The sequence below is a fragment of the Orcinus orca genome, chromosome 16 (assembly GCF_937001465.1).
Source record: "Orcinus orca chromosome 16, mOrcOrc1.1, whole genome shotgun sequence".
NCBI classification, from domain to species: domain Eukaryota; kingdom Metazoa; phylum Chordata; class Mammalia; order Artiodactyla; family Delphinidae; genus Orcinus; species Orcinus orca.
The window spans coordinates 7138794-7162058 of NC_064574.1; the positions used below are offsets into that span (position 1 = coordinate 7138794).

Genomic DNA, 23265 nt, shown 5'->3' on the forward strand with positions numbered 1-23265 from the left:
GCGCCTGCGCGCCGTCTCCGCCGGGCTGTGACTCAAGCCGTCGAGTTGGTTTTGAACCAATGAAAATGCAGCGCCTCTCTAGCCCCGACCAATCAGCTTTCGGGTTCGAGGGTTTAACTCCTATTTAAAATGAAGACTTTGACTCCTAACGGCCGAGCTCTCGGGAGGACTCGGAGCCTTCGGGTCGGAGGTGGGAGGCCGTAGGTACGTAGACCTGGGGCATCTCTGTGAGGCGGGCGGGAGGACCCTGGGTGGCCTTTGGGGGTGGGTGGGAGGGAGGAGGTCTTTGGGGCCGCTGGGCCGGCGAGGGGAGGGTCGGGGCGAGAAAGTCTCCCTTGGTCCCCCAGTTTCTCCCTGCGTTCCCCCCCCCGTTCCTCCCTGCGTCCCCCCGTGCTTTTCCAGCGCCCTCCCATCAGCTCCTGGGTCCCCAGACGCCCTGTAACATGCCGCCTGGTGTTTATTAAACACCTGGAGTGCGTTGGGTTGTGTGGCGTGGGGGGGGGGCTCTGGGGGGGTGCTTTCTGATGGGATTCTCGTGTTCAGTGAGCACCTGGGTAAGGAGGTACAGAAGGTTTTTGCTGTCTTGGAGTTTGCGTTCTGGGGGGTGGGGAGACAGACGATGAAGTAGCAAGATAACTTCCACTAGGGAAGGGCGCTAGGAACCGGGGGCTACTTTGGGTAGACTAGCCGGAAAAGGCCCTTGTCCGGGCGGGACGGATGAGTGGGTGAATAAATAACTTCCTCAAAGAGGCCTTCCTGGGCCAGTACTTCTCAAACCGTAGACCTTGGACTACCCTTATCGGGATTACTTGAGCGTCTTTGTTAAAAATATGAACCCACCTAAGGGATCAGAAGCGCTTGGGTGTAGGACTCAGGTGTCTGTATTTTTATCAAGCTCTGCAGGTGATTCTGATGTTTCGTTGAGAACTCGTGGTCTAGCCCAGCCACATACTGGTCATCTGGGGGTGTCTTTGAAATGCAGGATGTAGTTGTTAGGTCTGGGGTTGGGCCTGAAAGTCTCCATTTCTAGCGAATGTCCTCCTGATGTAGATGTAGCTATCACCCTTTCACTGTTTCCTGCTTATCCTTAACCTTCCTAGTTCTTTGAATTAAATGCTTCTCAGCGACATACTCATTTCCTCTCCACTCTTGCATCTGTGCAGACATTTGCAGGTTTAACGAAGGAAGGAAAAGCCTCAACCCACAGTGCAAATCTGTTTTGCTGTTTAGACTAGTAGGATCTCTAGTTTGAACTGCAGGGATCTTGTGCAGGTCGTCTGGACATGTGACTCCTGAACTCCGCTGCAGGCCAGAATCACCTGAGAAGCAGTCTTCTTGAGGCTTTCTCCAGAATTTCTGGATCAGAATCATGTTCCATTCTGTTACTGTGCTTCCTGAGAAGGAAAGTGCATTACATTGGCGTGAATGTCTGTAGCTTCTGTGGAAGACGGTTCAGTGTTCATTGGTCTGTGTGCTCTCATGAGTCTGCTGCTTGTAACTGTTAGGGAGAGTGAAGAGAGCATCAGAGCGTGTGTGAAATTCGAGGAGAATGTATTTCCTTTTCTTTTTTGTCTATTATGTCTAAATGGCTGTTTATAAGGACTCCAGGCTCTTTAGCCTGGTCCCGGCTTCGAGGTGGAGTTATTTGATTACTTATAAAGTGGATGTGAAAGCGTGGGGCTGAAGAGTGCTTTCTGATTGGATTCTAGAGTATAAGGAGCATCTGAGTAAGAGAAATAGGGAAAGGTTTCTGCTTTCTTGGAGTTTATGTTCTACTTACTTGATAGGTTGTTGTGCCTGACTCACAGGAAGTGATTCTAACACTTCCTAAGTGTTAGAAACTATTTTTTATTACTGATCTGTTTTGTTAATGGATTGATTCATTCCCAAAAGATGAGCATACATACTGTGTGCCAGGCATGTTCTGGGGAGGTAACAGTGAACAAAATGGGACTAAGCTCTTCCTCCTGTGGAGCTTACTTTCTTTAGAGATACTGAGCAGATAGCTGGGTATCTGAGTCTGGGGACTCAGAAGGTAAACAAGTACAAATAATGTTATGTAAGGTGTTAAGTAAAAGATGATCTGAAAGGGGCATCTCAGCATGAATGAAATGAAGGAACAGCCACACTTCTCTTTTAGGGAGGAGCCTCATAGGTAGAGGGAACAGGAAGTGCAAAGGCCCTGTGGCAGGGGACTTCTCTGCCAGGGAAAGAGAGGAGCCTTGAATGGCTGGTGTGCAGTAGAGAAGAGGAGGAGATCTGGTCACAGAGGTGGTCAAGATCCACATTCTGTGAGGCTTTATAGGCCTATATGTGCAAGTAAGATTTTGAATTTGAGTTGAGGAACCATGAGGGGCCTCTGAACCAAGGACCACATATCTGACTTGTTAATGGGATCACTGGGCACAGTGTTGCAAATGGACTTAATGGGAGAAGGGTGGAAGCAGAGTGACCATTGGGGAGCCTTTTGCAAATAATTGCGGGGAGAGAAAATTGTGGTTTGACGAGGTGGGAGTAGTAAAGGCTGTGAGCAGTGATTTTGAAGATAGAGCCTGTAAGATATGCTGATGGATCAGATAAGGGTTTTGAGGGAGAACCGTGTAAAAGATTGTGCTAAGACTTTAGACTTGAGCAACTGGCAGGATGGATTTGCCGTCTACTGAGATGGGGGCAGCCCAGTCCGCCATCCGAGAGAGCGGGTTGCCGGAGATGGGGTGGGGAAGGGAGCAGGACTTCAGTTGGGGACAGTTTAACATTGAGATGCTCTCAGATTACCAGCTGGTCAGAGTTCCGATGGAAATTTGGGGATCCTCAGCCTGTGGATGGTACTGAAAGCCAGGAGACGGGATGAGCTCACCGAAGGAGTGAGTGTAGTTGGGAAAGAAGTGTTTCTGGGCAACCCCCATGGCAAAGGGGAAAAGAAGTGTGCCGGAGAGAAGAGGTTTCATTTGGTGTGTTGGGTTGAGACGCCTGGCAGACCTTCCTGGGGGATCCTGAGCAGGTTGTTAGAGAGCCTGGCAGTCGCAGGAGAGGGGAGGGCAGGAGATGCAAATTCAAGTTCTCTTGTTAAAGATGTTCAGAGTCCTGGGGCCGTAGGCAGGTGTAGATGGAGACCTGCAGAGTCCATTCCGGAGTCACCCCAGACACTGAGATTGGTGGTACGCGTGAGGCTGATCAGCAAAGGCGGTTGCGATGGGACAGCAGTAAGGTGAAGACAGATCTGCGAGCTAAGCGAAGAAAGGAGTGGAAAAGAGTGCAGGATCCCCTGGAATGCAGGGAATGCACGTTAGAGGAAGGCCGAGAATTGACCTTTCGGTTTAGCAACAGCAGGGGTCAGTCTGGAGCTGGGCTGGCAGTGGGGATAAAAGCCCTGTGGGAGGGAGCTTGTGGCAGCGTGAGGGAAGTGGTAGAGACTTGCAGAGCTTTGCTGTTGAAAGGGGAGGCCAGAGATGTGGTCATAGCTTGAGTCAGTTTTGGGGTAAAGAGGACCTTTTTTGTTCTGAAGGCAGCAGGTGTGGAAGCTGGCTTGTACAGTGATGAAAGTGGTCCGTTAGAGAGATGATGGGGCAGGACAGGGCGGTTCAGGAGTGAAGTCTGAGTATCGGGGGAGGGGCGGGCTGCAGCGTGTGAGGTGGGGGGAAGGCCCCATGCCTGCACGTGGTATCAGGCGAGAAAACACTGCTCCCTTATCAGCCTCATTTGGATGACAAAACATGTAAAATTCTGTGTGCTGTTGAGGCTTTTTCATCAGGATTTATAACCCTCATCCAGCATAACACTTGGAAGCAGGTGGATTTTTACAAATTAAAGGTGGTTCTTTTTTCTTTTCAGGCATCATGGACAAATGTAAAGAAAACAGCATCTCGGGGCCTAAGGTAAATCGAATAATCTGTAATCTCAAGTCACATTTATAAAACCCAAAGAGAGATTGGGTTTTATTTTATTATTTATTTATATTATTATTTTTTATTGGGGTAGAGTTGTTTGAGATTGGGTTTAAAATCTAGAACTCTTTTTACCTTTACTCTGGGTTGTAACTTTAGACCCCTCTGCCGCGTTCGTGGGTGGGAGTCAGTCACTTCGTCGCTTCTTTCACCGTCACTTATCTCCTCTGCTTTGCCTTACAGTTAGCTGTTTAAGTATCTCTGTTGCTCCATTGCATGCAGGATAATGGTGTACGTAGTAGGTGCTTAACACTTGCCTGTACTTCCTTGCTTTCCAGAAATTAATTTCTTTGCCGTAGTTGGTTCTGCTCACGCTTTAGAGGAATGTCGAGCAGCAGTTCAGTGGGCATTTCCTGGGCATTGCAGCCAGGTTGTGTGTCAGGTGCAGGGATCACAACGGTGAAAAGCATGTGGTCTTTGACTTTAAAGAACTTAGAGCCCTTCTGGGTAGGTGTGTGAGCCAGTACCATACTATATATACATATAACCTGAGTAATTCCTAGGAGGGGTGCTCAGTTCAGCTTGGGGGAGATTGGAATCCAGGAGCAGAGACCCCCTGGCCCTTACTTAGCATTTGATGAATATTTGTGGAGCAGTTAGGTGAATGGGTCTCTCACAGAAAGATCCTTTTAATATAAGTAATCCCCGGGTTTTTTTCCTTCTAGGAAATTAGAAGAATATAAATACTGCTTTTTTTTTTTTTTGAGGAGAGGGGTTTGTTTTTAGAAGTCTTCATCTTTGAAAAATGGATACTTAGCCTTTTTTACTGGCTGAAAGTGTAAAGATGACCAACCAGAAAAAGGCTAAATTGGTTCACTGTATTTGATTCTCAATTCTGATGATAAAAATCATTTTAAAAAATTGCTCTAGGGACTTCCCTGGTGGCACAGTGGTTAAGAATCCGCCTGCCAATGCAGGGGACACGGGTTCAAGCCCTGGTCCGGGAAGATCCCGCATGCCACAGAGCAACTGAGCCCGTGCGCCACAACTACTGAGCCTGTGCTCTAGAGCCCGTGCTCTGCAACAAGAGAAGCCACCGCAATAAGAAGTCCGTGCACCGCAACTAGAGAAAGGCCATGCGCAGCAATGAAGACCCAACATAGCCAAAAAAAAATAAATAAATTTACATAAAAAGAAAATTGCTTGATGTTTAAAATGTCTTTTGCTGCCTGAATGTCTGCTGTGTTGTGGATGCTGCTAATTTCAGAAGCAATCTCTTTTTCCTGTAAGTTGGAAACCCTCTCTTGGAAAGCACTTGTACCAGCAAGCTGGTGATGGATTCTGAGGCTTCTCTTCTGGCACTGTTTGCTCGTTTATGAGGAAATTTCCTCCATTGAAGCTAGAGGAAGTGCCCCCTGCCCTGTGTTTGATTAGCTCAGGGCCTTAGAATTTAAGTATTTTAAAAACTCGTGACATCCAGCTTACAGGCATGTAAATAATATATTTTGGTAGTAACTTTTTTTTTTTTTTGCGGTACGTGGGCCTCTCACTGCTGTGGCCTCTCCCGTTGCGGAGCACAGGCTCCAGACACGCAGGCTTAGCGTCCATGGCTCACGGGCCCAGCCGCTCCACTGCATGTGGGATCTTCCCGGACCGGGGCACGAACCCGTGTCCCCTGCATCGGCAGGCGGACTCTCAACCACTGCGCCCCCAGGGAAGCCCTGGTAGTAACTTTTTGAAGAGCCTATATTTATTTTGTCTTTTGCCTCAGATGCATTTTGTCAGTATTGAACACTTGGAAATTGAAACACTACTAAATCAGTAGTAATTAGCTTTTTGGACTATTAAAACTGTGGTCATTATTGTTAAAAAAAAAAAAAGTAATTAGCTTTTGTGGAAAATCTGGCAAGTACAGAAATTCTCCAAAACTTCTTTACTCAAAGATAATCACTGTTGACGGCTCCCCTGGTGGCGCAGTGGTTGAGAATCCGCCTGCCAATGCAGGGGACACGGGTTCAAGCCCTGGTTTGGGAAGATTCCACATGCCGCGAGGCAACTAGGCCCCTGCGCCACAACTACTGAGCCTGCGTGTCTGGAGCCTGTGCTCTGCAACAAGAGAGGCCCACGCACCGCGATGAAGAGTGGCCCCCGCTCGCCACAACTAGAGAAAGCCCTCGCACAGAAACGAAGACCCAACACAGCCAAAAATAAATAAATAATAATTAAAAAAAATCACTGTTGAATATTTTGTTGTATTTCTTTCAGTCTGTTTTCTAAACATAGGTATTGTCAAAGAAATGTCATTGGAATTGGGATTTTGGTATACAGTTTCCAAATTGCAGCTTCTTGCTAAATAATAATTCCCAAGTCATTGTGAATTCTTAGTGTTTAATGCCTCCTTTTTTCAATGAAAGTTTGTTCATGAACATTTGTTTATGGGGGCGTGCTTTTTAGGGGTGGGTGTTGGGGAAGGGGAGGCGGTGTCATTCAGGTATTGCAGCCATACACTGTATGCTCTGGAAGTGCTGATTAAAATCGCTTTCCCCTAACGTCTGTTATCAGTGAGTGACACTCATTTTCTTATATTGGAAAAAAAACTTTTGGAATATTCTCTTGATATTCAGCTTTCGTTCATGGAGACCATAAAGTTCCTTTTTCCTCCCCAATCTAGACTACAGTTCCACTTGGTGATGGCCCAAAACGTGTTCCGGTGACTCAGCAATTTCCTTCTCAGAATCCGGTGTCTGCGAACAGTGGCCAGGCTCAGCGGGTCTTGTGTCCTTCAAATTCCTCGCAGCGTGTTCCTTCACAAGTGCAAAAGCTTGTCTCCAGCCAAAAACCCGTACAGCCCCTGAAGCAGAAGCCGACGCAGGCAGCCAGCGCCCCTCGTCCTGTCTCCAGGCCGCTGAGTAATACCCAAAAGAGCGAGCAGCCCCAGCTCCCAGCACCTGGTAATCAGCGCTCTGAGGCTCATTGGAGAGTCATTCTTTTTAGTTGCTAAAAAAGCAAGTGTGTAGACGTGTGTTTATTGTTTGGAACCCTAGCTTTTACGTCATTTTCTACTGAGGATGGGGAGAAAATCTGGTGTCCGGGTGAAGTACCTGTGTCTCCTGTGGGCCAGGCCGGACTCCCACCCTCAAGGAAGAGTTGGCAGCCAGGGAGGACACAGCACCAGTGCCGTGTTCTTTGATTGCATAGTAGGGGCGGAGGGGAGGGATGGGGTTCTTGTAGCAGGTACTCTTGGAGCTGAACAACTTCAGGGTTCTGGGGTGTGGAGGGAAGTGCCCGGCGTTGGGAGTGGGTGGACTGAGGCGGGCCAGGTCAGGTCGAGGTGGGCACTGCTGGCCGTGGTGAGTGGGGCTTTATCCCGTGTGCACTGGGAAGCTGCTGAAAGGTTTTTGAGCGGAGGACGGGCTGACTTGCCTTTATAGAAAGCTCATCTGAATGTGGGGCATGAATTGGAGAGTAGCATTGCTGGACCCAGGGGTACCAGATAGGAGGGAAGCCATTGTGGTTTGGGGCCGATATGGCAGCGGCCTGACCTAGGCAGAGCAGGGTCGGTGCTAATAGTTAGCATTTACCAGGTGTGAGCGCTCACACCGCAGGCTTCCTTCATCCGCGTTGTGTCATTCTGTCCTCGTAACCACTCTACAAAGGCAGCCATGGTTTTTAACTTGGTTTTGTGGAGGAGGAAGCTAAGATTTTGAAGTGTTAACTTATTTGAAGACAGCCAGGATGGAGTGGTGCAGACAAATCCGAGAGCTCACTTAGGATGCAGACTTGACTGAACTGGGCAATAAACTGGACATGGGGATGGTGGTTATACTGGTGGCCTTAACTGAGATTGTGAACCAGGGAGGGGAAGAGTCCGGTTGAGGCCTGAATTCAAATACCTGACCAGAGCAAAATGTGCTGCTGTTAAGAGTTTGAAGTGCTGGAAATAGACAAGTGGAAATGTCCCATGTAATTTCCCCTTGGCCACCAAGACAGTGGAAGGAGGTGGTGGTTGGCTTATGTTTTGTTGCACATTGTCTGTAGCAAATGGACAGCTGGCTGGCCCACCTCCTGGGGAAAAGGTGATGAGGTGGGAGCTTGTGATGGATGGGAAGATTGGTAATTCTGCTTTAGAAGCTCTTCATTTAGAAACTGAGGCTTCAGGGGGCTTCCCTGGTGGCACAGTCGTTGAGAGTCCGCCTGCCGATGCAGGGGACACAGGTTCGTGCCCCGGTCCAGGAAGATCCCACATGCCGCGGAGCGGCTGGGCCCGTGAGCCATGGCCGCTGAGCCTGCGCGTCCGGAGCCTGTGCTCCGCAACGGGAGAGGCTACAACAGTGAGAGGCCCGCGTACCGCAAAAAAAAAAAAAAAAAAAAAAAAGAAACTGAGGCTTCAAGGAGATTATCTAAGGGCCTAGCTATATGTATCTGCTTGTCTTTACTCTCGAAGTTCTATAAAGACTTCAAATGGCAGGAGTGAGGTTACAGTGTAGTAAGTAGTCTTTTTAAAAAATATTTTATTTATTATTTATTTATTTTGGCTGCGTTGGGTCTTAGTTTTGGCATGCGGGATCTTCGTTGAGGCATGCGGGATCTTTTCGTTGCAGCACGCTGTTTTTCTCTTCTCTAGTAGTGGTGAACGGGCTCCAGGTTGCATGGGCTCTGTAGTTGAGGCGCACGAGCTCAGTAGTTGTGGCGCATGGGCTTAGTTGCCCCTCGGCATGTGGGATCTTAGTTCCCCAACCAGGGATAGAACTTGCAACCCCTGCACTGTAAGGCGAATTCTTTACCACTGGACCACCAGGGAAGTCCCTTTTTTAAAAACAAAACAAAACAAAAAAAAAACTAGAAATAGTTCAGATCTATCATTCTGGACATACGCTAATATTTTGGACATACACTAATATTCATCTCTAATCAAAGATTTCTAACTTATTCTGCATAGTTATTCTAAAAACAGGTTTTTAACTTACTCTGTCTAGGAAATAATCCTGAAAAGGAAGCGGCATCAAAACAGAAAAATGAAGAATCAAAAAGGTAAAGTTTTATCTTGTTTACAGAGTTCTGTGCCATCATTCTACTAGAATACACCATTTAATTGCAAATTTAGTTATGGGAACACTTTTAAAATAGGTCTTTATACTGTATTTTCACTTAGAAGATATAGATGTTTCAAATTTCCAATCTTTAAAGAAAGGGAGAAGGAATTTTAATGATGGATGTTTATTAGGGACTCGAGTTTTTCTTATTGCTTTCCAAATTTAGAAATGACTTGTATGAATCTGCTACAGAAATGTGTGAAGTGAAAGTTCCTCTCCACCTTCAGAAGTAACTACTACATATGGTTTATGTATGCTTCTATACTTTTTTCTATTCTAGTAAAGAGGTGGAAGTTAAAAAAACAACAACAAAATGTGGTCCTATTGCAGAGCTATGGACTAATACATGACTGTCTGGGTATTTTGAAAGTATTGACAGAATTATTATACTTGTTCCTCATAATAAAGCTTGGCTGTATTTTCCCCTGCTCTCAGTCTCTGAATTGTCTAGATTCTAGAATGTGATAGGAGCCAGGAATGAATCCATAGCCTTTTTTGCTCTAGCACCTACCGGAGGCTTTCTGAGAATCTACATCCAATGGTTCTCGCCCCACTGCCCTGCGGGCTCCATCCCACTCGCTTAACCAGAGTGGTGGAGGCTGTGCTTGGTTTGAAAGAGGCTCACAGGTGGTTCTGCAGCATTTTTCCCTCTCCAGTTACTCATCTAATCCTTCTTACGGTCCTAAGTGTTGTTGTTAATAGGTCTGTACTCCAGGGCATAGTACTGCCGTGGGACACTTCCCAGTGAGTGCTTCAGTTCTAACAGTCCAGGTTGTTCCTTGTCACAGAGTCACTCAGCTGATGGCGGGTGGGGGCATGGGGGGCTTAATGTCTGTGGTGACTCATTAATTGTGGTTATTGGTTTGGTTCTTGCAGAGGGTACATACTCAATACAACTTTGAATATAAAATTTATAGGATGTCTACTACTCACTAATATACATTGTTAGAAAAGATGTGTTTTCTTCACATTTTAAAATGTTCAATTCTTTCCTAGAAGGCAGTGGGCTTTGGAAGATTTTGAAATTGGTCGCCCGCTGGGTAAAGGAAAGTTTGGTAATGTTTATTTGGCGAGAGAAAAACAAAGCAAGTTTATCCTGGCTCTTAAGGTATTATTTAAAGCTCAGTTGGAGAAAGCAGGAGTTGAGCATCAGCTGAGGAGGGAAGTAGAAATACAGTCCCACCTTAGGTAAGTTTTCAGATGTCCAGGAAGAGTGGCGTACAGAACTTTAAGAGTTAAACGATTGTAAACTTCTTTGTAGAAGGCTGGCTCCGTAGTACTGCAGAGTGACTAAATTCACTAGACTTAAGTGCCGTGGTCCTGAAAAATTGCTTGAAGGTTTGTTTTGTTGATGGAGTAATTTACTGGAGGTGTTCTTGTTTTGTTTTGTTTTGGTGGGTAATTAAAGGGAATGATACCTTTTATTTTGAGTTAGTTGCAAACTGGCAGCCTACAGGTTGACTTTGGCCAGTGGATCTTTTTCTTTTTGCTTTCGGTGAATTAAAAAAAAAAAAAAAAAAAAAAAAAGCAAAACAAAAAAACAGATAGCCTGTGCTCAGCTGTCCAAAGTTGTCAGCAGCACATCCCATGCCATTCGTGAACGCTGCCTGTGTTGTCTATCTCATGGTGTTTGGGTTTCAACTACTGTGGGAATGCCATGTCTTTTTTTTTTTTTCCAATTTGCAGAGACTTAATATTTATCTGAATTCTTTCCCCACCTAAGAATATAGATGGCCTAAAGGAAGACAATAGTCTTAACTAAACCCAAGGTCCATTAATACCTTGAAATGCATGTAAATTGATAGCAGTGTACATCTTTTTCTTACAGTCGGTCTGTAGTTTCAAATTCTCAAGTGGGGGTTGAAGTGGGATCTGTGGCCAGCAGCAGTTTTCACCACTGGTTTCACATGAGCATTTGTTTGATACTCAGTACATATCAGCTCCAAAACCAGGTGTTAGAGTGTTCGTCCTTCGTTGCAGGCATCCAAATATTCTCAGGCTGTATGGTTATTTCCATGATGCTACCAGAGTCTACCTAATTCTGGAATATGCACCCCTCGGAGCTGTCTATAGAGAACTTCAGAAACTGTCAAAGTTTGATGAGCAGAGAACTGCTACTGTAAGTTTTCATTTGTTCAGACTAATTCTGTTTCCTCTATACCTGTCCTACCTAGCAGTGGACCTTTCATTATATAATAGAGGGGGTTTTGTCTCATGGGAAGATAGCTTAATCAGATCAAATATTTGAAATGGAAAAATCAAAATAGCTTAGGTGTACCTTTTATATACAGATAAAATCAGGTACCAAATGGAATATTGTGGTTGGTTTCCACAGCTGTTTCTGTGGAAATGTATAGTTGCTCTCTTTAAAAAAAAAAAAGAAAAATTTGTTTTAGATTAGTTTTAGACTTATAGAATAACTGAAGATAGTACAGACTTACTTTCTCCTATTAATACACACCTAATTTTCCTATTTATGTTTTATCAGTGTGGTACAGTTGTCATAACTAATGAACCAATATTGGTACATAACTATTGACTGAAATCCATACTTCATTCAGATTTCTTTAGTTTCTCATGATTAGATGAGGGTCATGGGGTTTTGAGAGGAAGATCAGAGGTAACATGCATTCTCGTATCAAGGATACATACTATTAACCTGACTCATCCCTGAGTGTCGGCCTTGACCACCTGGCTGAGGTAGTGTTTGTCAGGTTTCTCCACTGTAAAGTTACTCTTTTTCTCCCTTTGCATGCTCTGTCCTTTCAGAGGAACAGCCCATGGGGGGTTATGTTTCATCTCCTATAGGGCAGGGTATCGACATAAGTTATTTGGAATTCTGTACCAGATATTTCTCTATTCTCCATTATTTATTTACTCACTCATTTTTATTTATTTATTTTTGACATTTGGAAGTAATGTTTACTTCTTATATAAATTTAGTAATAAATTTTGTAATCCTGAAGGAAAAAATAATAGAGAAATTGGGCAGAAGGTAATGTTTGAAGTGATAATGGCTGGGAATTTTCCAAATTTGATAAATGATATAAATCCTTTGATTCACCAGACAAAATTAATCCATAGACATAAAAGACATATAACAACAAATACCCACACCAAAGGCAAAATGATGTTAAAATAGTCAGAAAATGGAGTCAATCATTTATTAACATGGACTCATGGATTATTTTATACTTTGAGTATAATCTAATACCACTTTGCTCTCATTGTTCCAGCTTTGGCCACTGGGAGCTCTCTCGTGGTTCCTGTGTCCTTTGGATATGTCCCTATCGTTGTGTGTGTGCGTGCACGGAAAAGCACTTTCTTGTTTTCTGGTGCTATAAGATGATGTTCCAGCTTCATCTTGTACATTTCCTATCCCAGTCTTAGAATTCGTTATTTCTCCACGGAGTTTTGGTTCCTTTTATTGGAAAGTGTTACTAGAAACCAAGATCTGGGCGCTGGATATGATCATTGCTACTGAGTGTTATTACTCCTAGGCTTTCAGCTGACAGAGAGCAAGGAAATATGTGTATAGTAATCCATGTAAATGCATGTATCTAAAAGTATTTCTATATTTATCCATCCGTATCTATATTAAGCAAAACATGAGTCCATTATCACATGGATCATTTTACCCTCCTCCCTTGCTTATCTGTAACCTCCACCCCAACATTGAGAAACTTGGGTTCCACCCTCCGCCATCCATTTATCTGTTCAATTCCAGTGTTCATGTGTAGTGGTAGCATTGTTAACCAGTTACCCTGTGGGAAACAACTGTATGCATTTGAGATTCATCTGTATCTTTTTAGGGTTTGATAGCTCATTTCTTTTTATTGGTGAATACTATTCCATTATTCTCTCTTCACCTACTGAAGGGCATCTTGGTTTCTTCCAGTTTTCGGTGATTACGAGTAAAGCTGCTATAAACAATTGCATGCAGGTTTTTGTGGGACATAGGTTTTCAAACTGGCCGGGTAAATACTTAGGGGTGCGATTGCTGGCTTGTATGGTAAGACTACATTTAGCTTTTAAGAAACTGTTAAACTGCCTTCCAAAGTGGATATACCCTCTTGGCCTTCCCACCCACGAATGAGAGTTCCTGTTGCTCCTCACCAGCAGCTGGTGGTGTTGAGCCTTTTGTTCTTTCTTTCTTTTTTTTTTTTTTTTTTTTTTTGCAGTAAGCGGGCCTCTCACTGTTGTGGCCTCTCCCGTTGCGGAGCACAGGCTCCGGACGCGCAGGCTCAGCGGCCATGGCTCACGGGCCCAGCCGCTCCGCGGCATGTGGGATCTTCCCAGACCGGGGCACGAACCCGTGTCCCCTGCATCGGCAGGCAGACTCTCAACCACTGCGCCACCAGGGAAGCCCGGTGTTGAGCCTTTTGGATGTCAGTCTTTGCAGTAGGTGTACAGTGGTGCCTCAGTTTTAATTTGCAGTTCTCTAATGACGTACAATGTTGAGCATCTTTTCATGTGTTTAGTTGTCATCTGTATATCATCTTTGAGGTGTTTCTTCAGATCTTTTGCCCATTAAAAATTTTTGTTGTTGTCTTACTGAGTTTGAAGGGTTCCTGTGTATTTGTGGTACGTGTCCTTTATCACGTTTTCTCCCCATCTGTGGCTCATGTTTTCATTCTCTTAACTGTGTTTTTCAGGGGCAGATGTTTTTAATCTTAATAAAGTTCAACATTATCAGGTTTTTGTCCCCCCCCCCCCCCAAATTCTACTTTCCTTTATTGTGTGAAAATTGTGTGAAGAAGCTGAGTCTTAATTTGGGCTGTTTTTTGTTGAATTAGCCGATGATGGGCCTGTTGAATGGTGGTTACTTCGTTCTGTTTCTTGGTGGAGGTCTCTGGGTAGTATGTACACTCATTTTCTTTTTGGCATTGATGTAAATGGCATTAAGTTCAGGTGGTTTTACTTTTATCTTCTGATGAAATCACAGCACTATTGGTGAATGACCCTCTGGTCCTGTCTGTGCAACGAGGACGTACTATTTTAAACTTAAATATTTGCCCTTTGGATAAGTAGATATCTATTTTATTTGCTTTTTAAATATTAGTTAACCAAACTAGTTTCTTATTTAATTGGCAATTAATATTTGTAGTACTTAGTTTTCCTCAGTCCAGATGGAGTTTACTTTGGTGTAAACAGCTATTTGAAAGAAAAGATTGGTTCTTTCTAGATTCCTTAGTTTGGAGATATATACACGCACCTGTTTTTCTTTTCTAATAAAAATAAGACTAATTCTAGAGAAGTGTTAGGGACCTTTACGTGTACCCACAATCTAATGTGGGAGGTGTGGAGGGAGTTGGGTGCCAGAGAGCTCTGGTTCTTGCCGAGGTTTGAGCAGGGACAGCCTGTTGCCCTCCGGAATAGTAATGTGTGCTCCTAGGGCATCATCAACCCAACTTTGGTGCAGGAGACGAGCTTTCTTTGCCTTCACTTTCAGTTTATTATGGTCTAAATTTTGGTCTCTGGCTTTGGCTGAAAATAATGAAAAATGTCCTTTCTGACGATAACATCTGGTTTCTACCCATTTGTTTAGTACACCTTTTTTGGTATAAAATAATGTTCAGTCCTGTCTAGAATTACTTTTGGGAAACAAACGCTTCTCTAACTTAAGTCAGAGCTAAATATATTCTTTCAGTATACTATAAAACCATTCTTATTTATATGTTAAAGCAAATTCTGGACCTGCTTGCTAGATCTTTTAGTTGAAATGCAAACAAAACAAACGAAAGGACTGACTTGCTTGTGTACTTTGAAGCTGACTAATGAATTACTATGTAGTGTGTCCCCAAATTTAGCTCGCTACTTAACATGCCAGGACAACTGCTCTTAGTTTATTGTTCAGGATTTTTTTCTTCCGGTGCTCTTAGAGTAAAGTTTTAGCTTCAGACAAATCCTTTTGTTGTAAATTGGCCTTGGTTTAAAAATGGGAATGGTCTGTACTTAAGCGTTTTTGTTTTAAATGTTAAAAACCGTTTACATGTCTGACTCCCTAATTTATACCAGTTTTTCAGTATTGTCTTAATTCATTGCTGCTGGGCCATATATTGCCATGTGGGGATGTAGTGCTGTCTCTGTGTTTTCCTGTCTTTCAATATCACATCTGCTGTGTTAGCAAATAACATAGCACAGAATCACTTGTACTTAATGCTGCACACTAAATTGGTTTGTTTTCTTGTAGAGTCATCCATTTTCTCTAGTTTTGGCTTTAAAAATCTACGAAACATGTTAAAATCTATGTTGGGTTTCCTTTCAGAAGAGATGTCTAAAATTGTGTTATATAAATCTAAAACACAGACTTTCAATACTTTTTTTTTTTGAATAGTATATCACAGAATTGGCAAATGCCCTGTCTTACTGTCATTCAAAGAGAGTTATTCATAGAGACATTAAGCCAGAGAACCTGCTCCTCGGATCATCTGGAGAGCTTAAGATCGCAGATTTTGGGTGGTCAGTACATGCCCCATCCTCCAGGTATGTAACTTCAGACGTGGAACTTGTTTGCTCGGTTTAGCAAAAGCCCAGGGGCTAATCATGAGCTAAATAGTAAAATATGTAAAGTATAGATGTGTGCTGAGTTGGGGCAGGTAACTGACGCACGTACTTTGGTGTAATTTAGGCCTGATAGTAAACTAGTGTCTTCAAGAACATTTTTACTCCATTTACAGCCATTTTGGGCTGTTTATCCTGTCCTAAGCCTGGGGTTAAAAGATGCGTAATGTCCTTAGAGACTAATGAAGGGGACAAATAAGTAAAAGATATGACAAGTGTATGACAGGTGAAGTGCAGCACGTGTACAGGGGCAGTAACACCTGGCTGACTGGTGTGAGGGAGACTCCACTGCTTCCCGGACCAGGAGACAGAAGTTTCTGAGGGCATCGCTTGCAAAGATCTAGAACCAAGAGCACAGTTCTTCAGGGAACTTAAAGGAACCAAACTGGTTTGGACGGAGCTTTCAGGACGGAGCTTTCAGGGTGGGGGGGCAAAGATTCTTTCGTCCTCTGTCAACAGAACAGTCCTTTCCTGTCTCCTCTTAAAGTGGAGAGATCAACGTAATGAAACAATTTAAGTGAACTTTGCCAACAGAGCTAAAACATTTTCTCCTCTTTAAAACGTAAGTGGAGTTTAAGTGAGCTTTTGGAACCACATGTGAAGTAGGGCATTTAAAAGCATACATCCACCAATAAGAGTCTGTCAACTTTGGGGTAGGTCTTTAAAAAGTTTTAGCCAGATTACCTTAAAGCCAGTTGAAAAAAAATTGTGTAGTCTAAAATAGATGCCATTGGGTGTGGGGAGCTTTGTTTTTGTCACAGACCACTCCTAATTGTTTCCTGCAAGGCACTGAATATGCTGCTGCAGTCTCTGTTTAAAAAAAAAAAAAAGTCTCGTGGTCTGCCACGGGTGGGAGCTGTTGGCACCTGGCTTCATGGCATCGCAGGGCTAAACTGTACCTTAACCCTCCCAGTGGTGTCATCGTGACAGGAAAGGTAGCTGATCCTTTTCTGAAGAGGACACTGTGTAAATGTTGGTCACTTCTCCTCGCCTCCCGTACCTTGGTAACTGTAAGAGCTCCTTCGATGTTGTGCTGTCATTTGAGAACCCCCCGATTCAGGCCGTCTCCTGAATCTCGGTGGTGATGAGAGGCTAGGTGTCTGGAGAGGTAGCTCCTTAATCCTGGGTCACCATGCAGTCGAGCGAGCATTTGTGCGCTCACTGGGCACCAGGGAAAGAATAACTGATGTAAACCAGCAAAACCTGCCTGGTCTTTGCTCCTGCTTTGATGTTTGTTTCCAACCTCTATTATAAAAACAACATACAGACGTGCTGCATTGGTCACCTGTCGATCCAGTGCCTACACTCAAACAGTTGTTAACATTTTGCCATGTTGGGTGTGTCGTCTACGTATAAGTTGCAGACAGTGTGCTTTGTCTTTTGAGTGCTTCAGTGTGCATCTCCTAAAAATAAGGACATTGTCCTGTATAATCACAACCATTATCACGCCTAAGAAAATTAACAGCCTTATTAATACCTGCTATTTAGTCCATGTTCAAATTTCCCTAGTTGTCCACAAAATTTTATAGTGGTGATACTTTAAATCCTATATTTTATATCATTTAAGGAAGTTCTGGAGTTGGACAGATTTGGAGTGCAGCTTGATTGCTAGCTGTGAGATCTTGTACATCTCCCTGTCTAAAAGTGGGGATTTATAACAGTACCTGCTTCGTAGCACAGGATCTAGCCTAGGAAAAGCGCTCAACGTTAGTGTAATGGTTGGTGATTTTGAGCAGCTGTTGTGCATCAGAAACAGAAGCACGTCAACCTGAACCTGCCTGCGTTTTTAGGAGAACCACCCTCTGCGGTACCCTGGACTACCTGCCGCCTGAAATGATTGAAGGCCGGATGCATGACGAGAAGGTGGATCTCTGGAGCCTTGGGGTGCTTTGCTATGAATTTCTAGTTGGGAAGCCTCCTTTTGAGGCAAACACATACCAAGAGACCTACAAAAGAATATCACGGGTAAGACATCACTAGAAAGGACCCATCATTCCTTATCAGCCTTGACTTTAGGCTACGATCTGAATATTTATCCTGTTCTCTCTTAGCCACGTTTGTGACCCTGTCACTTATTGTACACTTACCCAGGTGGAATTCACATTCCCTGACTTTGTGCCAGAGGGAGCCAGGGACCTCATTTCCAGACTGCTGAAGCATAATCCCAGCCAGCGGCCCACCCTCAAAGAAGTACTTGAACACCCCTGGATCACGGCAAATTCAAAACCATCGAGTAGTCAAAAAAAAGAATCAGCTAGCAAACAATCTTAAGAATCTTTGGGGGCAGAAATCCTTGAGACGGGGCTGCTGATAATCTGCCTGGAACAGGCTGCTGGCCTATCTCCCTGCTGCCTGCCCGCCCTCGAGATGCTACAGGAAATACTGTTTATGAGCAGGCAGTGCTCGGCCTCCCAGTTCAGAGCTCCACCTCCGCAGACACGACACTCTGCAGTGGGAGCAGCCGTGGTTATATAATCAATCTGGAGGCAAGGTTCAAGTGCAGCCACCCCGCAGCCTGTTTTGAGTAAGGTGTCCTTGTGGAAGATGGACTCGCAGCCTGGCTGTGGGGAAGGGCGGCTGTTTGGTCCTGACTCGACCCGTTGAAAATCTGTGCAATAACTTTCCAAGTCCCTGTGTGCGTGTAACTTATCGGGTGGCCCAGTCTGGTAAAGCTGTCGGAATGAACATGTGATTCTTTCTTTTAAATGTTAAAATAAAGACTTTTGTATAGACTTGTATTTTTACCTCCATGGCGTTCCTTTAGGACCGCTCTCAGTGTCTGTCCAGTACCCCTGCCGAGCCTGCTTGTTGGTCCTCAGCCACTTACCTCCTGGTGAGACTGAGCGGGGGCCTCTGGGGGACCACCAGAGCTGCAGGTGGTCAGGACAGAGCGGGGGAGTCCTACACATCCACACCTGCCCATCCCTGGCCTCTGACTGTGTTCTCAACAGGATGGCAAAGAGATTCACACGTGGGGTGAACCAGTTCTTGGCAAATGGATTTTCCAAGTGTGGCTTTTGTCCTGATTCTCCGGTGAAGGAGTGTTTGCCTAAACGGAATCCCTCCTCCGCAGCCGTACTTGGATCTGGGCGCTGTCAGTGTTCATCGTGGCTTATAAAGTGGACGCCTGCTGCCCCTTCAGTACAGCTGGCAGAGGCTTCCCTTCTTCCCCGTGTCACCTGGTTCCCACGGGACACACTGGAGTTGTGGCGTCTGTGTGAGCTTGAAACCTGAGTCCACAAGTACACCTGTCTGCAGTACATGGGTAATTCTTTTCACCACCTGTTCACTCTTGGCCTAGAAATGAGGAGGTGCCATGAGAGGAGCTGGTCTCACGTTCTGTGTGTTCCTATCACGTAAAATGACGTATTTCTGGCTGCCAACACCTGTGCATCAACCAAAGACGATGAACTTGACCGTGATGAAGGCAAAGGAGGAAGTGTTGGACTTACTGGGAACCAGGAGAGGAAACATGCTTTCATGGCCGACTTTCAGTGCAAGAGGCCTACAGAGGTCAGAAATGTCTACACAGAAGGACGTGGCTATACGCTTCCATGTCAGAGTTGCCGAAGTAGTTGTGGAAACTTAAGAACTGAGTAAAACGGCCGTGTCCAGTTAGCCCCGTTGGGACAAAGGAGCTTTTGGTTCCCACAGTCTCGAGCTTTTACATCCCAGAGTAGTAGTTCATCCATCCACCCCGGATGCAGTCAACACAACATGACTAACCCCACCAGTGACACTAGCTAAGCTGTCATTTCCCCAAACAATCCCACAGAAGCACAGAAAAGAGCCCACTGTAGCAGCACAGCATTAATAAACTAGTCACACGCACTGCTGCTTCATGATCAGCAGCAGTGATGGCTTTCTAAGAATAAAAAGTTCTTCATAAACTTTACAAAGATGTTTATTTGTTTCACGGAATTTAAGCTGCTCATTTGGTCAGATAAAAAATTAGAGGTGAACAATGGCTTACGTGTTTAAAATAGATCATCAGTTTTATTCCCCTAGTTCCATAAAAACAATGTAAATACAAGTGATCTGTACATCTTGCTGGTGAATTCACATAATGCTGTAACTCCCTGGTCCTTTGATTGCCTCTCCTCTCTAGTTACTCTGTTCTGTTCTGACAACTGGCCACTGGAGTGGAGTGGAGTTGGGGCTTACAAGAGAACGCTATGGCTATTTGGTATGATAATTTGTCTTATTGCTTGCCCTTTCAGTCCACTCCCATTCAAGCCCTTAAACCTGTAGGAATCCCTATCGGCTTTTTTGCATAGGCATTACTCACGAGTTGAATGGTTGGGAGGCCGGTGAGGAAGGTGGTTAGGAGCCCAGAGCCAACTGTTCACACACAGACAGCAACACAGAAGTGCTGGTCCTGTCCTCATGAGGAATTACCTAGCACTGGTGCCATCTCTCTCTGATGTGGACGTGTCCTGGGAATTAGACCCCAGAAAGGCAGTCTAATTCCAACTTTAAATTGCTAAAACCTTTTGGCAGTGGGCTAACGGCTTTAAAAGGGGGGGTGGGGGTGGGATAATAGATCCACTTTAAAGATCTTGCAAGTGGAGAATCTGGCTCACAAAGATTCTCATAAAAGTTAACTGAAATAACTGATTGACATGGGTTACTATGGGCTAACGAGGAAAACCTGTCAATAGTCAGATCTCAGTAAAACCAGGATGATCAGTTTATAGTTCCTTGAGTTTTCTGATTGTCACAAATGTAGTTAATCAAACCAAAAAACTAAAATAAAAAATAAATCTGGGAGCCAGAAAGATAAATGCAACCCCTGAACCATGGTGGCAGGGCAGTTACACTGGGGTTCCTGGGGTGCAGCCAGTGTCCCGTCAGTGATGCTGAAGCCCACGGGAATAGATTCCTGCTCCGTTGCTTGCTCCTGACTGGCTCAAGGAGAAAGTCTCAACTGAGATCTGTGTGCTTGCATTTCTGTTCTTAACCAATGTCCCAAACAGAGAACGAGGGGCCTAAAGTCACACGCCCTTTACCTGGTAAACTAGCTCGGTCCCTGCCCGGCCTATATTATTATTTTGCGGTTGTCTCCCATTTACAGCAACTGCTAGTAATTTTACTTTTTTAGAGAGTGATACAAAATCTTTTTTTGCATACATAATTTTAACTCAATTAAAAAATATAAGTAGCAACACAATGTAAACACTGTGACACTAGTTCTGGAATGTCTGAAGTCTGAGACAGAGTTAGTCAGGCCAAGATTGTCTCAGCTTTGCGTATATGTACAGTGTCCAGATTCCTGAGGACACATGCGTCCGGGGCCAACTGATGCCATTACTATTGGATGAAGTTTCCGTGTTTTACCGAAACAGAGACAAATGATTCTGACCTACTTTGATGAAGTTTGGGAAAAATCAGCTGAGGCAGGCCCCATCATGTCCAGATATGAAGGTGTCTTGGGATCAGTGAAACGTACCAGAAATACTTGTTTTTCTTTCCCCCCAAACAACTGTAATGAACGTCAAAGTGTTGATGCTAATTAAGATCCTGATTCCATATTGTGAAGTCTTAAATTCTGCTTCATTAATTGTAGCACTGGCAGCTGTTCTGCACATTACTGCATATTAAAACGAAGGCCGCCTGACAGCAAATATTAGAGGAAGGGGAACTTTAAAAACCAGCTTAATGAATCGCTGCCCTTTAAGAACTTGAGCAAAGATTAACCCCTGAGGCTTCTTTCTGCACGCAGACCCTCACCAGTGATCCTCCAGAAGGAACATTTCCTGGCTGACAGTTTTGTTTCAGATGATAACTCAATGGCGATGCTTTGCTGACACTGTAGATGATGCAGACAAGCCCTATGATGAATAGCATCACCAAAACTTATAAAGCAAAAAAATTACAGTGATTTGAAACCCTGAATTTTTGCTGGCAAAAGTAAATGCTATTCACGAGAAGACAGCAGCTAGCCCCTGCCTCACCCCCACCAGAAACCCTACATCATAAAACCAGTCCAAAATGTATCATTTCAAAGAAGTAGGTTTTCAGGCCCACAGTTGAAGAGTTTATCAAGGCTTTGCAGCTGGAGGTTTAAAAATTCCCACTTTCCGAAAATACCTGACAATCAGGGGCACGGAAAATAAGGTAATGCTTATCCTCACGGGTGCAAACAGCTTGTGGATGGCATAGGCCACCACGAAAGTACTTGTGCCTGCTGCCATTTTCGACTGTACCAGTGACTCTTTAAACCCGAGCTTAAGCAGGATGGCTGACATGTCCACACCACTGGAGGGGAGAGAGGCAAACAGACAAACACAAAAGGGATAGAGTTAACCGATCAATTTGGCTATGACATTTACAGTATTTTAAAAAATGTGATGAAAGTAGCTAGATGAATATAAAGTCTTAGGAAAAAAGTTCTTATTCCCAAAGACACTTGGATGGCAGCGAAAAACAAATATCTACTACTGTCAAAATCTTACCTTGAAACAACCATGTAAAACATGCCCAAAGAGATTAATGAGATTCCAATGTGCAGTGACACGCCAACGGCACCATATTCTTGAAAGATCTTTTTCAGCTGCTGCGACTTGCTTTGCTTTTTCTCCTCTGTACTGCTGATGTTGCCACCTGTTGTCACAGTGATTTTGCTGGTGTCCTGCGCACAAGCCAAAGAAGGGGAGACGCTTTAGGGCAGGAGCAAGGATGTTAGTGGTCATCAGCAGCTTCAGATTCAGGCAGCGTTCTGCTCTTTCCTGTCCAGTGAGAGATAAGTTACTATCTTTCTTTGTCAGCTGAGGCTAATGCCCGCTAAGCCACTGAGTGCAGTGAAGGGCTGGGTACCAGTTACGATGGGCAGAACGATGGCCCCTAAGATGTCTAGGTCCTAGTCCCCAGAACCTGTGAATATGTTACCTTACGTGGCAGAAGGATTTTGCAGGTGGGATTAAGTTAAGGATCTGCGATGGGCAAATCATCCGGATTTTCTGAGTGGGACCAGTGGGACCTTAATCATAAGGGTCCTGTGAGTGGACACAGCGGGGCAGGAGGGTCAGAGAAGCAGACGTGAGGACAGCAGCAGAGTCAGATTTGCAGAGATGTTGGCTGCTGGCTCTGAAGACAGAGGAAAAGGCCACGAGCCAAGGAGTGCAGCACCTCCAGAAGCTGGACAAGGCAGGAAATGGATTCTCCCGTAGAGCCACTGGAAGGAACCAGCCCTGCCCACACACTGACTTTAGCCCTGTGAGACCCCGTTTGGGCTTCTGACCTCCAGGGCTGTCAAAGAATAAATGTGTGTCGTTTAATGCCTCCAGGTTTGTGGTGACGTGACAACCATGCTAGACTCTACAAGACAGTGGGTACGAAATAAAACGGAGCAAAAGCCGTGACGTATCTACTTCTGGAATCAAGATTTACCCCTGAGATCTGAACGGAGAAAGGAAGGGCTAGTTCTCCGGCCATAAATGCAGCGGCCGGGTTAGTACAGAAAGTATTCATTGCGTGGGGTGTTTGTTAACAATTACTGAGCATCTACAGGGCCTGGAATGTTTGGGAGAAATAAAAACAACCTTGGATTAAAAAGACAAAACTCCTCAATATGGAGAGTGCCTTTTACATCAAAGGGTTTCTTCAGCTCTAACGACAGACCTCAGAGCTCTTCTCACAGGCAGCATCTGGGTCAGTCAGCTCCGGCTACTGACTTTGCAGCGGGACGGCTGCTTTCTTGTATTTTTAGAACATGCTGCAGTGGA

The 23265-nt window shown here is 44.6% G+C and overlaps 2 protein-coding genes across 4 annotated transcripts in view; one reads left to right on the forward strand and one right to left on the reverse strand.

Moving 5' to 3' along the window:
• AURKA (aurora kinase A) lies at positions 1 to 20304 on the forward strand. 3 transcript variants are annotated; one of them, XM_004282293.4, is made up of 9 exons: positions 1 to 204; positions 3832 to 3875; positions 6556 to 6835; positions 8861 to 8915; positions 9974 to 10165; positions 10958 to 11096; positions 15315 to 15463; positions 17332 to 17506; positions 17633 to 20304. In XM_004282293.4, exons 2-9 carry the CDS (start codon positions 3837 to 3839, stop codon positions 17810 to 17812), a joined length of 1209 nt encoding a protein of 402 aa, XP_004282341.1. In that variant the 5' UTR covers positions 1 to 204; positions 3832 to 3836; the 3' UTR covers positions 17813 to 20304. The 3 variants fall into 3 exon arrangements, with proteins under 3 accessions (XP_004282341.1, XP_033266220.1, XP_049556006.1); XM_033410329.2 differs by having other exon boundaries at positions 9977 to 10165; XM_049700049.1 differs by lacking the exon at positions 17633 to 20304 and having other exon boundaries at positions 17109 to 17475.
• Positions 19511 to 23265, reverse strand: part of FAM210B (family with sequence similarity 210 member B) — an 11401-nt gene continuing 7646 nt past the window's right edge. Inside the window, exons 2-3 of the mRNA XM_004282292.4 lie at positions 21997 to 22172; positions 19511 to 21799 (exon numbers count right to left, since the gene is read on the reverse strand). Coding sequence (XP_004282340.1) covers positions 21583 to 21799; positions 21997 to 22172 — 393 coding nt within the window. The 3' untranslated portion in view covers positions 19511 to 21582. The remainder of the gene's footprint in view (positions 21800 to 21996; positions 22173 to 23265) is intronic.

What these genes read in the sequence shown, in the direction of transcription:
- AURKA (XM_004282293.4), top strand. Translation starts at nt 3,837, where the DNA reads ATGGACAAATGTAAAGAAAACAGCATCTCGGGGCCTAAG. An exon ending in GCCCCAGCTCCCAGCACCTG is followed by an intron (nt 6,836 to 8,860) that starts GTAATCAGCGCT and finishes TACTCTGTCTAG; the next exon opens with GAAATAATCCTGAAAAGGAA. An exon ending in ATGAGCAGAGAACTGCTACT is followed by an intron (nt 11,097 to 15,314) that starts GTAAGTTTTCAT and finishes TTTTTTGAATAG; the next exon opens with TATATCACAGAATTGGCAAA.